This window comes from Carex rostrata, chromosome 32 (genome assembly GCF_964058835.1).
Source record: "Carex rostrata chromosome 32, lpCarRost1.2, whole genome shotgun sequence".
Lineage (NCBI taxonomy): Eukaryota > Viridiplantae > Streptophyta > Magnoliopsida > Poales > Cyperaceae > Carex > Carex rostrata.
In genome coordinates this window covers 1,762,744-1,779,453 of record NC_135949.1, presented here as the reverse complement: position 1 = coordinate 1,779,453, position 16,710 = coordinate 1,762,744, and the positions used below count along the sequence as shown (strand labels likewise).

Genomic DNA, 16,710 nt, shown 5'->3' with positions numbered 1-16,710 from the left:
GTCTAAAACAAGTAAAGAGAATAATAAAAGAGAGAAAAAAAAAGGGAGAAAAAGAAAAGGAAAAATAAAAACGAAGTCTTCTCTGATTCTTTATTCTTTGAATATATCACCGCCTCCTCGTCTCTCTTTCTCTCTCTCTCGCAAAAACCCTAATTCGATTTCCTTTCTCCTCTCCTTCGAACCTCTCTAGATCTCTTCTCAGATCCACACTATCATCTCTTTCACCAATGGCGGATGGGGAAAACAACACCTCCAATAACTCCGCCTCCTCCTCTCCACCGGGTTCGCCAGATTCAGATCCTATTCGGATTCTAAATCACGACGAATCCGACCCGAATTCGTCTTCTCCTCCTGCTGAGACTGAGACCGGAATTGAGGAGCTGGCGCGGCGGGTTCAGGAGAGCCTTAGTATGAGCAAGCGTCACAAATTTTGGGAGACGCAACCAGTTGGTCAATTTAGGGATTTGGGAGACAGTAGCTTGGTAGAGGGGGTTATTGAGCAGCCAACCCCACTGTCAGAGGTCAAGCAGGAGCCATACAACCTCCCAGCTCAGTACGAGTGGTCGACTTGTGACATGGATGATGGGCCCACCTGTAACGAGGTAATTGATTGGTTCGATTTGCTTTGGATCGGTTCAGTTGCATGAAAGTTAGATTGTTTTGTTTGTTTAATGTGAAGAGTTGTCTGATAACTATGAAATTGCTGAGTAATTATGTTCCTGAACTCCATTTGATGATGAAAATTTGAATCAACGTATCATTTTTAAGCCAACAGTTTGAAATTCTTGCATAAATTAGGTGAATTCCACTCTTCGTGGAAACAATTGTATCATTTTCGAGTACCAAGCACTATACAAAGTTACTTGGTGGGTTCATGAATAAGATTCAGATATGCTTTCTGTATGAGGGTCAATGGCCAATAAAAAAAACTTCATATTCGTTAATGTTTATATATTTTTACAATTTACATGAAAAAACAGGGTTGGATATTTCTTAAATATAGTATTCTGGCCAATTAAAAATGTCAAGAAAACTACAAGTTAATCTGGCAAATCACAGTGTTTATTGAGTAATTGCAATTCCTGAGATGTTCTGGTTTGGCCCACTACTATTCTATGTAATTGTCAGTTTTTTTTTTTTTCCCTGCTACAGGCTGGTAGGGTTATAGTAGTGGGTATGAATAAATCTCATATTTCAGTACCAATTCAGTTGGACCATTGCTGTCATATGCAATGCCATTTTTTAGGCTTCTTCTTTTGCCTGACCGCATCGTCCAGCTTTGCTTTAGTCGAAATTGTATTGATCAAGGATTTGTTATCAAATTGAACCAGAATTGTATGATTGAGGGTTAAGTGAGGCAAATATGGTTTAGACAAGGGTTTGTTAATGTTAAACAATTCATGCTTATTTTTAGGGCTTAATCGGGATTTATTTGGGTTTGATTCTGCAAAAATGAAGAGTTTGGGATGCCAGTACCTTTGCATGTATACGCACTTTTAATGAGGATTGCTACAGCTAGATAATCCTGACTATTTTTTTAATTTATTAATTTATTTAATTGTCAATTGCAATTAACAAAATCTGACAAATTAACAAAACAGGTGTACGCATTGCTGGCTCAGAACTATGTAGAGGATGACGAGAACATGTTTCGGTTCAACTACTCCAACAGCTTCCTTCGGTGGGCCCTACGCCCCCCGGCCTTCTTTAAATCGTGGCACATTGGCGTGAGGGTGAAGGCCTCCAAAAAGCTCGTGGCCTTCATAACAGGTGTGCCAGCCCGCATCCGTGTCAGGGACGAAGTCGTCAAAATGGCCGAGATCAATTTCCTATGCGTTCACAAGAAACTCCGCTCAAAACGCCTTGCACCTGTCATGATAAAGGAGGTCACTCGTCGGGTCCACCTGGAGAACATCTGGCAAGCTGCTTACACTGCTGGAGTTGTTTTGCCTACACCAATCACTACCTGCCGGTATTGGCACCGCTCTTTGAACCCTAAAAAGTTAATCGATGTGGGTTTCTCTCGCCTTGGGCCCCGCATGACTATGAGCCGCACTATAAGGCTGTACAAGCTGCCTGGGTCCACTGTCACTCCAGGTTTTCGCAAAATGGAATTGAGGGATGTCCCGGCTGTAACTCGGCTATTGCGGGGGTATTTAGGTCAGTTTGCCGTTGCACCTGATTTTGACGAGGCTGATGTGGAGCACTGGTTGTTACCACGTGAAGATGTGGTTGATAGTTATTTAGTCGAGAGCCCAGAGACGCATGAAATCACTGATTTTTGTAGCTTCTATACGCTCCCCTCTTCGATTTTAAATAATGCGAATTACTCTTCTTTGAAGGCAGCATACTCATACTATAATGTATCAACCAAAACCCCATTGCTACAGCTCATGAACGATGCACTCATTGTGGCAAAACAGAAGGGGTTTGATGTGTTTAATGCACTTGATGTGATGCAAAATGAAGGGTTTTTGAAAGAGCTCAAGTTTGGGCCGGGTGACGGACAATTGCATTACTACCTCTACAATTACCGCCTCCGCAATCCTCTCAAACCATCGGAACTTGGGTTGGTACTCCTATAAGTGTGGCTTTTGATTGTTTGTTTTCTCTTAGGTTGTTTGTTGGGTCTGTGCTGGTGTTGTTTCTTTAAAGATGCACAAGTTTAATTTTGCCCTCCCGATGTAAGGTCATTGGACAATGAGTTAGATTTTTTTTTTTTTTCTTTTCATTTTGGGGGAACTTCTTTGATCTGGCATTGGACATGCAGCATGCGCTTTGAACTGCTCTTACATTTTGAAATTTGTTCAAAGTTGGCTTTTTTTTTTTGTTTTTTGTTTTTTGGGCGTTATGCTTTAAAAATATTAAAATTCCAGTATTTTGTTTCCATGCCAGAATTGGAAACTTCCGAAGCTAGAAGAAATTTGTCATATTTGCTTCATTCTTTTTCTTAATAATCAATAACAATGATAAATTCAACTGTTAGGGCTTTAGGGGACATTTTCTAGTTGTGGTTTCATTTTTCAATGGAAATTTTATATTGAAATTTGGTGCGTACAGGCATTTGTTTACATGCTGGAAAAACTAAAATTAGAAATCCTTGTCGTCATGATTTAACCTTTTTTTTAAATCAATAATCAAATATCGATACAAGCTATGCCTAACTTTCCAAAAACACGGGGGATTATGAATGACTATTTAAATTTAGAGGGTTCAAGCTTCCATTTTTTTCTCTTCTATGCTTCATTTTTAAAATGTTAATAATTCAAAATTTAAATCATAAACTTCAAAATAAAACCATTAAATATGATCTATGCTATTTTACTTATGTGCTCAAAACAAATTATCGCATTTCGATTTTTTATTTTTATGTGAATCAATAAGTGGAAAAATTAACGTCTATAAATTATTTACATTAGTACGTTTTTATAAGTTCTTGATGGCAACCAAAACAAAGTTTAAATATCATAATTTTTTACACATGCATAGATAAAATAATATACATCATATCCAACGGTTTTATTTTAACTCTTAACTTTTAAATTTTGAGTTATTAATTTTTTTTAAAAATGAAGGCTTGATAAAGACATCAAATGGAGGCATTTCAACCTTCCTCTTAAATTTATCATTTAATTTTAACGGATAAATTGTGGTGCAATCGGAAAATATTTCCGTTGAAATTTGTTATGCTATCATTGAAAAGGCATAATTGTAGACAATGAACAAACAGAGAGAAAGAATTCCTGCCTCCCATCAGCACGGGACCTTTAATATTCGTGCTAAAGCAAATCGAACGGTTACGATCTAAACTCAAAATTTCAGTTACCTGAGTCGCCTCAATCAATAGGAGTATTTGTGGACTGGGACCGATGGTCCTTCAAATCAAATTCCAATTTAATTATTCAATTCAATTTAATTCAATTGGAAATAAAAGAGTGTGTAATGAAAGTGACCGTTGCTGGATAAGATAGATATTTTTGCATCCTTGTTTGCTTGCTCTTAAGTCTCACTCTTACCTTCTCTTGACCTTCAAGTACAAACAACGATAAAGAATTAAATATTAATATGACAGAGAGGAGGCCGAGCCGGAGCGACGAGCACCTGGCTGTTGAAGAGGAGGTAAGGATGGAAGCAGAGGTGCGTGAGTACTTTGACGACATGAACCCCAAGCGCCACACGAAACCCTCCCGCAGTGACCCCTCAGACTCTCTCCTATATGTCCTTGATAATCCCGATGCCCCTATTCCGGAGCTTCGTAAGTTTCAAGATCTCGAAGCTCATTCCGAATCCCAGGTTGGGATATATTTCCACTATATATGTACTCCAAAATATTAACTTAACCAATTATCATCAATGATCAAGTAATTTGATTGTATCTGTGTCTCTTTTAATTCTTAAATGATGATCTCAAATGAATTGGCTGCTTGTTCATGCATGCAGAAAATTGTGTGCGAGTCGGATGGGAGCAAGCCAGCAGAGGAGTACATGGCGACCGACTACTACGACGATCTCAACCTCATGGATAAGCAACACCACACTGTACTTTATATATTTTAATTAGAAAATTAATACTAAATTGAGAATATATAGATAAGTGGAGAAATAAATGAATAGAGACAAATAATATTAGTTTGTTTCAATTCAAATGCAGACTGGTTCAGGATTTATTAAGATGGAGGAATCAAATACAAATTCAAATTCAAGTTCTAGTTCCAATAGAAGTTGCTTTACGATAGCATCTGATGCGAATGTGAATGCATGTGATGAACATGTTTCCAGTAAGGGGAATCCAGCAACCAATGACTGGATCCCTTCTGCTCAAACCCAAAGGGTAGCTATCTACTTTTTTTAGTGAATATAAGTAGAGGAGGGATCCAATTACGAGTTCAGATCCAGTGAAGTAACTCAAAGATTGTGTTTTAAATCGGGACCGTCCGATTTGAATCTGAGATAATTTATCCGAAGTGGAGCGCACACATTCCGAGAGATGAATTCGAATCGCGAAGCAATCTCGAGCAACGGATTCGAATCGGACGGTCCCGATCCAAAATCCAAAGATTGGGTTACTTTATCCGAACCCTCCAATTACACTATTTTTTTGTGACATCGGATTACACTATATTTTTGAAGTCCAAACAGTCAATTCAAACCGTTCAACACGATAGATATGTTAAAATGTGCTTGCAGATCAAATTTACACTTTTTTTCGAATTTTTTTACTATTTATTAAATATTTGACATATATCTATTATCTTGAATAGTTTGAATCGACTATTTGAACTTTAAAAATGAAGAGTATAATTCGGTGTCACCAAAAAAAGGTGTAATTAGATCCCTTCTCGTATAAGTATTAGGTCGATTTAATTTGTTAGCACACATTTATGCTTTTATTGCAGGTGATTGCAGAATCAAACAAGCCTAAGAGAAGTGATGAATGAGAGAGTCATGCTCGCCTTGGACTTCGAGTTCGCAATCAATCAATCCATTATGTCTCAGATTTATTTTCTCAATATATATAATATGAGACCTACCTGTTCTGCTCTGTTATGAGAATAAATTGTCTAAATAGTTCTTGTTGATTTTCTTAACAAATCACACTTGCTTTGAATTGTACTGTAGTAAGTTTGTATTTTTTTTTTCTTTTCGAATGTGGATGATTGATTGCTATGAAATTATAGAATTAACGACTCTTTAGTCATTTTTTTATTTTTTTTTCTCTAACAATTATATGACTTGTATTAATTATAAATAGGTCCTTGTATACACTGCAACATTGATGAGAATCCACTTACAACATTTGTAAGCTACAATATCTTGTAAATTTGATACGAGACACCATCAAAACTTTAGGCACTGAGATTGAAAAAAAATGCTATCTTGATTTTTGATGAAAATGGGACAATTGTATAGCCTGACTTGAAATTTTCTTTACCGTTAATTTTTTTTATCTAACCCTCCAAAACCTGAAAATATCTTATAGGTCCCTAAAAGATGAGATGTACTATTGTAAATACAAAAGCATAAGAAATAACATAACCCATTGCTGTTTGACGATCAGCACCTTTCCATCTTTTTAAAAAGGAAAGTTAAGAATTATTCATTGCTCCTTCAGACAAGAAAAGGTTTGCAAACTTTTTAATATAAACCGGATTAAGGGCCTGAATGATATTTATCGCCTCTCCTTGGATATTCTTGAAAAAATTTCAGGTACCAAAAAGTTGCTCTAGCTATTTGATCCCAAGAAGAATATCAACATTTTCTTATGTGACACAGTTCTAAGATTTGTCCAAGAATTAAACAATTAATATATATATAACATAATAACAAACATATACCATATGATGAACATACATCAAGAGCATGACAAGAACAAATGCATACCATTGATATGTACACAGCACACAAAACCTCTAGTCATAAACACCCAAAATGATAAGAAAAGAAAAAAATAAATGAGATTGAGACATTTTTCTACCTATCAATAGCACAAATTTCGTTTTTTTTTACTGTACCAAAACCTTCATTTCTCCCTTTAACTGGAGCTTTCCATTTGAAATGTCCATTCATACTTTGCTGTCAACGGGATTGAATGTGTACTCATTCTGGTTCAATCCATACTGCAAAAATGGCGCAGAAAGTGCAAATGATAATCAAAGAGCAGTTACCATTTATAAAAATAAAATTTTTAATAATATCATAATTCCAATATTTTATTGTACACATCCTAAGGGTGCAAATGGATCGGATAGTGGTAAAACCATATCCGTATCCCTTTTTATTTTCCAGAAACGGATACGGATCGGATATTAGACAGATACGGATACAGATCGGATATTAACCTGATACGGATATGGATATCCGCTTTTTATAATAGTGAATAACATAATATTTTTCATAATATATATTAAACTATATAATATATATCTACTATTTGGATACGGATATTTAAAATTCAAAACCATATCCGTATTAAATTTTCAGATACGGTCGGATAATATCCAACCCGTTTGCACTCCTAACACATCCCCAACTTAAAAGTTGAATCAGTCAATTAGTACTATATATTAAGCAACTTAATAGTGGAATCACAAGCAGCTGAAATTAACCCCTGAATCAATACAAGAATTTATCCTGACAATGCATTTAATCAACTTAAATGGAAATGCAGCCCTCCTATGTTCAGAAATTACTAGCTCTTAATCAACTTTTCTCAATAATTCTTTGCTCTTAATAAAGTTCACAAATTACTTGAAATTAATAAAAATATAATAGAAAAATAAATTAATAAATAGTCTAAATGATTTGTTAATATTATTATGGCAAAGGGTTGTATGCTCTAGCAAATTGCTGTTACTTAATTTAGTCAATTGCTTAGGCCAAGCAATATTAACTTCAAAGCAATCGAAGTGTGCTCAAAGAAACTTACGGTCTCATCTCCGATTCATAAAAGGGTAATGCATATTTAAAAAAATACAGGTACATCTTTTCAAAAGAGTTGTACAGCAAAATGATAAAAAAAATGAACAAATTAGGTGAAGATAAAAAAGGTACCTTCTGTCTCATTCGTGAGCTCCATACATCAGGTTGATACCCTTGACCATTGACTGAGTTTGAGGAGTAACTTGGTGCAACTTGGGGGATCAATAACGGCCTTCTTATGACAACAAAATCTTCATCACTGTCATAATCCAACCCCCTCCTTGGAATCGCAGCCTTCAAACTCAGTGCCAAGAATACCGAAATCCCCTTTACAAAGATATACCAAAAGAAAATTAATAAAGAAATAAATAAATAAAGAGATGATAATTAAAATGGAAGTTGGCAAAATGTAATCAACATATAAATAAATAAAATAATGAACTAACACCAAATAATCCAGTACGCTTCCTATTATCTATAGCAACAGATGCAATGGGGCTGTTTTGAGGACTTATAAAACACTTCCCCTTATCTATAGCAACTCAACTAGTGTTTAATGGGAGTTCATAATAAGTCAATTTGTATTATTAATGTTAATATTCGCAAATATTAAGAAATTAACATCTGGCCAATGTTTGAAAAAACTTTTTTGCCCCATCTCGAGCTCATTTGCTTGTCTAAGTTCACAAGTGAAGGTAAATGAACCAATTTGGCTAAATATCATCATACAGTTGCAACTCAAGTCGCAAGTTAGAGAAAACTATTAGGCTCAGATTATTGTGTAATAACTAGATGATTTGGGTTTGATTGGACCGATTTTGGGTTTTGACCAATCACAGAAAAATAATGCAGTATTTAGCATGTAGTTATCAAAAACTTTAAAGGCCTATTATTACCTGAATAGCAACCATGCTCAAGCCAATCCACTTAAATATGTCTTCATTTTCTTTGATAAATTCTAGCAGGTTTTTTAGCTCTCCAGTCGAGTCATCCGGCAGATACTGTCAAAAGAAGCATTTTCAAAATGGATCCTTCGAGTTACCTTACCAAGCATAATTGACATTTTTTACATTCATAAGATGTATTGTTCAAGTTCATACATGTATCATACAGGTGCATTTTCAACATGCCACGCACATGTAAATTCTCAACACATCAGCATACAGGTACATATGCATGTTATAGTATATGTAATAGATGTACATTTCTCAACACATTTACATTGACATCACACTAACATGAAAATTCTCAACACATGACATACAAGTAAATATCCATGTGCGGATATCCACCCCCTAATACATAGTTGGAAATATCAAATAACTAAGGATTATTTAATTTATTATGGGAGTATAGTTACCTGTCGCCAATTTTTGTTGGAGATAACACAGCCAGCTAAAGCGGCTTCAGCTATAATCAGCATTATGGCGACAAAAGAGTACTGCCATAAATTCAAGTCAAGGATAACAATTTGCACGAATTAAGGAAAATTATGTGCATAATAAAAGTATAAACCAGCCCTTATTAACTTATTATCCTTCTCTCTTTTCAGCTTCATGTGCTTCATCTCAAAACATTTAACATTATTCAACTTGCGGAATGATTAATTATAACAGACAAAGGTTTACGGTCGAAGGCTCCGAAAGGGTTAGTTACTAATTTGCCCCTGACGTGGATGACTAACGTAATACTATAAAGAGAAGGGCAATATGGGAATGAGTAATATGGCATCCTATAAATTCATTTAAAAATAGCTATTATCTAAGGAAAAAAAATGCAAGGGTCTTACCGTACATGCACATGCCCACAAACTGAGCAAATTTGCAATTTCTATCTCTTTAACTATTATTCACTCACCAATTGAAGCTACTTCCAAAGTTTATGATTGATACCAGTAAAAGAACCTCACCAATACTGTTAGGAAACATAAGAGAAGAAAAACTACTGCAAATTAAAAAGGATACAAAACAGAGACAGCAACCGCTTCTGGTTTCAGCTGCCACAAATCCTGTGAGAACAACCAGACATATAACAGCTCCAGCTCCCATTAAAGCACCTACAAACCTACTCACACAAGAGAAGAAATAATGAGAAAATTGAAAACCTTATCTCTAATGATCTCTCAATCAAATATACCTCATGTACAATTAAAATTCACCATAGATCGGAGAGCTTATTGAGGTCGAGTGAACCCCCATGTCGGATCCAGTGATTGAGCACCCAAATGGCGTACACAGTAAGAGATACACCGAAAAAAGCATGGAGAAAGTTGAGAAACTTGAGGAGAAAGCCAAGGCAGCTCTTGCAGCAGTTCTCCCCCATATCTTCTCCTCTCTAGCTTCCTTCTCCAATGGAAGATGGATAAGGATCCTGAAGAAACCCTAGAACCGATCGCTTCTTTTCTTCTTCTCTTCTTGAACTCTTCTTTTTTATTTTTTTTAGAGCGTTGCTTTACGTTGTAGACCGGGTCTATGAGAGTTAGTTAAACCAACATGTCAAGTGTTAACTTTTTTTTTGTTTAATACGTGCTGCAGTCCATACTCCGAAGCAACTCAAATTTTACTTTTAAATCTAAACCGTCCGATCAGAATTTGGAATGCAAGGGATCCTTTAATATGCGTGCCGAATCAAATCGGACGGTCAATATCTAAACTCAAAATTTGAGTTAACTCCGGTGTTGTATTCGGATTGGACATGGTTCACGAGATTCTCAATATAAGGGAAGACGAAAGAGGAGACAGCGTGGAGTAGCGGCTCGGAATTGTCCTTTGAAAGTATATAGCTAATGTTTTTACAAACTATATGAAGCGGGTACATTATTAGTCGAAATTGACTTTAAAATGACCCGCTTCATATTTAGCATCAGTTAAATGAATATGACATAATGGTATATGGTCCCGACGAAACAACGTGGCAAGGGTTTTTGTTTTCTGAGGTAAAACGTGGCAATGATTGGGTGGTAAAAATCTTGCTTGGGTGTACACATTACAGAAACGCGCACGTCTGATTCGCTGATGCTGGGAATAGTTGATCCAACCGCTACTACAGACTAAAAAAGTAAAGAGATAGGAGTAGGTCCGATAGGCATTGGACCTATTTTAAGTTTAATTAGCTTTAACATCATACGATTAGCTTTAAGATATTTGTACACGGAAACTGATACAGACACGCACGGATTTTAATACATAGTACACGAATCCTAATGTAATCGAATGGTCTTTACACCCATCGAACCAAAGTAGGTCCGATAGACATCGGACCTACTCTGAACACAAAAGAGAAAGAGTTTGTACAAAAAGGTTATATTTGTCTAAAGTATTTCAGTACCATGAAATACTAGGTACTCCACAGTCCATATTAAATTGGTGTCGGAATCCCCTAAAGTAACTCAAATTTTGTGTTTAGTTCCGGACATTCAAAATCAGGTCGATTCGAGATAGAATCATAGAATACACGTGACTCCTTCAATATTTGTGTCGGAGCAGATCGAACAGTTGGATCCAAACTCAAAATTTGAGTTACTTTAGGAGATAGACTTCATGAAATTGTGCATTTTTTAAATTAGTAGAAGTGAATATTTATGTATTAGTTAAATTTTGAAAATTAATTATCAGTTAGGTGATTTTATGATTTGAAATTATTTCTAAGTTAATGCACGCAATATTTTATAAATGTATTTAAAGATTTCTTTTTAACATTAAAAAGTTAGGCTGAACCTCAAATTTTTACTTAAAAAGAAATTACTTAATAAATTGCATACAATCAGCCGGCCTAATTCAAGTATAATGTAACTCTTCTTTACAGCAACTTCTCCAGTAATTTTACATAAAAAATAATAATAATAATAGCCGGCGTAGGCCCAATCAACAGAGATACAAACCAAAAGCTATCAACAGCTCAAAGGAGATTTCTGAAACTCACGCTGTATGACAGATGGGCCCCACAGATTTACACTTGTTTTCGGGCCTGCTACGAGTAGGATCCGCTGTAAGGCTGAATCCGAACAGGGCCAAGATCCGCTAAAGGCCCAAATATCCTTCTTCTTCAGGCTCCAAATCTAGTCTAGATACTCTGAAGTACCTCAAATATTAAGTTTATATTTGAACCGTCCGATCAGAATCTGGACAAACGCTGGCACGCTTCCCTAGGCGTGGAATGCATGTGTTACTTTAAGATATGTGCTAAATCAGATCGAACGGTCCGATTCTAAACTCAAAATTTGAGTTAACTCAGATGATATGAATTCCTTCAAATTTCTCTCAGATCTAAACGAAGTATCACCTCTGTGTCTCTCATTCTCGTTGTCCCTCACAGCTCCTCCGCTTCTGCTGCGCACTATCTCTCGTTTACGAGATTCGCTTCATCCCGAGTAGATCGCGACGCAGACGGCGGAGGATCCAACTGGAGAAATCGCGACGAGGACTGGTTGCGCTGGTTTCTCTGTGTTCACTGGTTGGGCTGTGCACCTGCGCCTCACCTCTCTTCCATCCCAGATTCCCAATTCAAGTAATTTTTCTTATCTTTGGAAAAATTCGAAATTTGAATAATAGAATAGTCGATTCTATTAGAGGCTTAATTGCTGTATGAAAGACCAAATGCATAAATCGTAGAAACAAATTGATTTCAATTTCTAATTTCAATTGAAAACTAAAAGAACGGGGGTAGATAGCTGGTACCAGCTATTGAACGGGGGTAAATACTGGATGGTACCTGTCAATTGGGGGTGAAATTATGATCTCGTGATAGGCCTCTGAGCTCAATTTGAGATTCATCGAAGTTAGTGAGTGAATTTTTTTTATTTATTTCGATTCAATTTTGTGACTGATTTGGTATTACTGGTTAAAATAACGTGCACAGTTATTTTTAGCTTCCCAATTTGTGTTTCAGGCCTTTCGTGCCTAATTCTGTTGATCATGCAATTCACCCTGTATGATTATTGTGGCTTGTAAAGTTTTAATCCTCAGTATTTTATAGAGAGGGTTCTATAATAATGGTTTAATGACTCACAAAAAAAAGGAAATTTGCACAGGTTTTAGCGTTTATAATTACTGGGAACAACTAATAGTTAGCAGCTTGATATCTTTTTGCAAGAATCCTTTGCATTCTTGTCTGATCCAAGAAATCAATAGTTTGTGGAACATCAGGCAGCTTTTGTTTTATTTTGGAAGAATCCTTGGCATTCTCGACTGATCCAAGTTGATCAATTATTGTAAATCATGCATGCAACAATCTTGAACTTTCCTGGTAAAATAAATTACTAAAAATATGCATCATGAACCTTTCAATTGCATGAACATCCTCTGGGAATACAATAATCTTGACATTACCATGTCTTTCCTCATTGCCTTTGCATACTGTAACATGTCAATATCAAAACAACCTTCATAAATAGTCGATTCTATTAGAGGCTTAATTGCTGAAACCCTTTTAGCTCTTTTATTCAAGGCTTAATTGCTGAAACTTACATCTGATTCTCTGTTTTTCACTTAGGTCAGAGCGCTTAATTGTTTTTCACTTAGATCTGATTCTCTGTTTTTCACTTAGGTAAACTTAGATCTTCATTAATATATATATATATATATATATTTTTTTTTTATATGTAAACGAATATTTATTATAAACTTTTGACTTAGTTGAAACTTTTGATTTTCAATCATATTATATTGACTTCGTGTTTATTTTGATTGATATTGTAGTTTTTGTTATGTTGATTTTTTTTTTTTTTTTTTTGCAACTATATATATTCTTTCATATATGTTCACCTACCCCTGGCAAAATATCTGGCTACAACACTAGTTGTAAGTGAAACATATGAGTAAGAGATTTGCGAATGAAAGATAGAAAAAGAGTATTCTTTCTATGAGATAAAAGAATGAGTGGCTTAATGATTAATTGAGGTTCAAGATATAGGATCCATGACAAAACTGCACTGCTATTACTGAAAATATATTTATTCTAAAGGGGTTATGAAATGCTGTTTAACAGTTTTATCATATTTTCTTGAGCTAGGAACATGGCAACAATTAGAAATTTGAAGATCAAGACCTCCACATGCAAAAGGATTGTGAAGGAGCTGCACTCCTATGAGAAAGAGGTCGAGCAAGAAGCTGCAAAAACTGCTGGGATGAAAGAGAGAAATGCTGATCCCTATGATCTGAAACAACAGGTATGTTATTTTTTTCCCCTTCAATGTGATTGCGAAAGAAACGTAGATTTATTGGTGAAGTTTGTTTAATTTTATGTTTCTTCTGTATTTAATTCGTACCAAATTGTGGTAGCAAGATGAAACTGCCTTGACCTTGAATTATCTTAATTTAGAAAATTTTCAGGTTAAATTTGAAGCCATTTGCCTCTGATAAAAATAACCTAGTTCAGTATTCGCCAATTAACTACCTTTTGTTGGGTTTTTTCACCAAAATGTGCTTATTACATTATAGAATAGAAGCTGCCCTCTTCCTTGTCTTTTCTTTTCTATTTTTGATCTCCTTTTTCAATAGTTGTTTAGCTGTGGCCTGATTGAGGCTAAAGCTTTGGCCGACACAAAAGACATAAAAACACAATTATTAATTCAAAAATCAGCACAGTACTAGCTTGGACTTGGGTGTACTTTGAGAAGTAAAATAATATACATTATATTAAGGTTTTGAAATACGCCAAAATCGTATATGCATGTGCAGGTGATTCCTCATAAACCTAGACCCTTTACCTTTGACCACTTTACATACACCTAAAGTTTGGTACCAACATCATCTTTCCTTTATAATTTGTTTACAACTTGCTCTCACTGCCTGCTAGTTTTTTGATCAAAACTGAGAAATCCATCAATTATTCTTTTATCTGAAAACCTGACAGGAGAATGTGCTAGCAGAATCTCGGATGATGGTCCCAGATTGCCGCAAGAGACTTGAAGCCGCACTCACTGACCTCAAAGCTACTTTGGTACGTTAATATCAATTTGTAGGTTGTTGACTTGATACGTATCATTACTAAGCTTCATCATTGCTGCACCTGTATTGATAACATTTGGTACTACAACCTGATGTCTGCAAAAAGTAAATCTAGGTCTAATTCTAATTCGGCAAGGGTGGTTCTGCATATATGCTAGGGGGTGCTTAGCCATCTTAAAATTTTTAATCATGTATATTGAAATCTAATTGAATTTTCATTCTTTTTTTAAGTTTTTATATAGTTTAACTCCCCTCGTAAAATGCTAAATGTGTTCTGGTAGCCTAGTAGTTGGAATTCTACTTGGTGGTTGTGGAGACTTAGGTTCAAATCCCAGTGACCACACATTATGCATTTTCTCATATTATCTATTTTACATTTCAGCGCCCCAAATCTAAATTTTCTAGTTCTACCCTTGTAATTTGGTACATAATAAAAGTCTCTCTTTGTATACAAATTGTTCATTAATGATAATTTATATACTTTTTCCATAGGCTGAGATTAAAGAGTCAGACGAGGGAGGAACTGAGGTTGAAGAAGCAGAAGCTGTGATCACACAAGTTGAAACCGTGGTTCAAGCTGCTGAAAGCTAAGTAGGAAAGTATTGTGGTTATGTTAATTTTTTTTTTTGGTTAAAAAGGCCAAGGCCCAGTTTCATTAAAGCAACGAAACAGGATTTTAGAAGTGGTTATGTTAAATCCATGTTGTGGTTTCTATTGGATAGGTTTCTGGAGGCATTTTGTGTATTTTGAACTAATTAATTTGATGTGCACTGATCATGAGTAATATCGGTTAGCCAACACGGTTGATTTTGCTAACTTATTTATGCAAGTTGGGATTTATTGCCAACTAACTTAACGTCTAATTGGGGTTTTCTTTACTATCGTTTTAAGGATGTAAATTAAATTAATCATTTAATCCTCAACTTTGCATGCTCTATTTTATCTACAAGAAAGACTATGGCAGATTGGCAGTTCCATTGATTAAGGAAAAAAAATTAGCCACAATTAATGTGAAGTTGTCATATGGAAGGCAACAAAATATTTTCACTAAATATGAAACCGATTTAACATAAGGAGAAACATTAATAAGATTTTGTTCAAATTACAATTACATGCGTTGCCTGTAGGAATCGTATAGAGAAAAAAGACAAGAGAATAGAAATATTCAACGAAGAATATATGGCTTAAAATAACAAATGTAGTGTTGTGAAGAATACACAAAATAATGAATTCATATAATCAGCATTCATCAAGATCTGTGTCTAATTGTTTCACACAAATTTCAAAGCTATCCATGCAAATCTTGATGTGGGTCGAACACATCGGAATGCCCCCGATTTCAACAAGTATCGTTTGGAACGGGCTTCTTGCGTGCACAGCACATGCACTGATGTCCTGGAGACATTGAAATGCGGGACCCAGTACATACAGTTATGTAATGCTGGGGGGAATGGATGTGTCTTTCTACTTGAAATGCCTTCCAATGGCATAGGGTAAGAACAATGTGTTGAACTGATTTGAATTGTATGTTTAAGTGACTGATATGTCTGTGATGCATTGATTTTCTTTATTCAAACTGTTTTGAGGACCCTGTGAATTGAAATAATCTAATGTGATATGTGAATTGCATCGATTGAGATGTTGAATGGATTTAATTGATCTATTTGCATGTGATGGGTGAAATTTATCGATTAAAATGTTCAAATGTTGAATTTCTTCTTTGTAAAGCATGTCTCTGTTGACAAAGAAGCATGTGGTTACAGTTCTGGTATGTTACAATCTTAGATATTGGTACCCTTAATAGTGGTAGAAATGCATGTAAGTTAATTGTTATGATCTGTACAATATGGAATTCTTATATAAATTGCAGTAATAAAATTTGCTAAATGTTCAGTGTCTGTTACATGCTCCATTTGTTCATGTTTCACTTGAGAACCAAGAAAAAGAATACCATTAGATATTTCAAGGTCTACTATCGTCTTGATATTATGCACTTGCGTACATTTACATTTTTTGAAAATTCTAATTTCAATTCCAAGGAGAATATATGCTACAAAAAAAAATGATGCCCATGTATACCAAAAAAAAATGATGCCCATATATTCCAAGAAAAGAAGTTGCGGAGTTGAGCTAAATTTGATCAAAATTTGGAAGCTAATCTGGCCCATGACATTCTCAAAAGGAAAAGAATTCGCTGATTGTTTCATTCCTGGCCTAAAATAAAATTTCTATACCAAGAGACTTTTTGGGCCGCTAAAAATTTTATAAAGCAAAATCAGATGCGAAAGGAGCCCAAATTTTCGGAATTCTTTCAAGAAAGGGTGTTGGTTTTGAATTTTCTTCA

At 35.3% G+C, this 16,710-nt stretch overlaps 4 protein-coding genes across 4 annotated transcripts; 3 read left to right on the top strand and 1 right to left on the bottom strand.

Moving 5' to 3' along the window:
* Positions 1-2,827, top strand: NMT1 (myristoyl-CoA:protein N-myristoyltransferase). Its single transcript, XM_078296665.1, has 2 exons — positions 1-602; positions 1,602-2,827. The coding sequence occupies exons 1-2, from the start codon at positions 228-230 to the stop codon at positions 2,583-2,585; spliced, it is 1,359 nt and encodes a 452-aa protein (XP_078152791.1). The 5' UTR covers positions 1-227; the 3' UTR covers positions 2,586-2,827.
* Positions 2,828-3,947: 1,120 nt separating this feature from the next.
* On the top strand, positions 3,948-5,690 carry LOC144548175 (uncharacterized). The gene is made up of 4 exons (XM_078296881.1): positions 3,948-4,293; positions 4,441-4,539; positions 4,652-4,831; positions 5,397-5,690. The coding sequence occupies exons 1-4, from the start codon at positions 4,066-4,068 to the stop codon at positions 5,436-5,438; spliced, it is 549 nt and encodes a 182-aa protein (XP_078153007.1). The 5' UTR covers positions 3,948-4,065; the 3' UTR covers positions 5,439-5,690.
* A 591-nt stretch (positions 5,691-6,281) lies between these two features.
* LOC144547844 (tetraspanin-18-like) lies at positions 6,282-9,911 on the bottom strand. The gene is made up of 6 exons (XM_078296529.1): positions 9,578-9,911; positions 9,384-9,483; positions 8,780-8,860; positions 8,316-8,420; positions 7,552-7,746; positions 6,282-6,617 (listed from the first exon to the last, which is right to left on the bottom strand). The coding sequence occupies exons 1-6, from the start codon at positions 9,739-9,741 to the stop codon at positions 6,564-6,566; spliced, it is 699 nt and encodes a 232-aa protein (XP_078152655.1). The 5' UTR covers positions 9,742-9,911; the 3' UTR covers positions 6,282-6,563.
* Positions 9,912-11,754: 1,843 nt separating this feature from the next.
* KIS (tubulin folding cofactor A (KIESEL)) lies at positions 11,755-15,166 on the top strand. The gene is made up of 4 exons (XM_078296537.1): positions 11,755-11,925; positions 13,429-13,585; positions 14,272-14,358; positions 14,859-15,166. The coding sequence occupies exons 2-4, from the start codon at positions 13,433-13,435 to the stop codon at positions 14,955-14,957; spliced, it is 339 nt and encodes a 112-aa protein (XP_078152663.1). The 5' UTR covers positions 11,755-11,925; positions 13,429-13,432; the 3' UTR covers positions 14,958-15,166.
* The last annotated feature ends 1,544 nt before the right edge of the window (positions 15,167-16,710 follow it).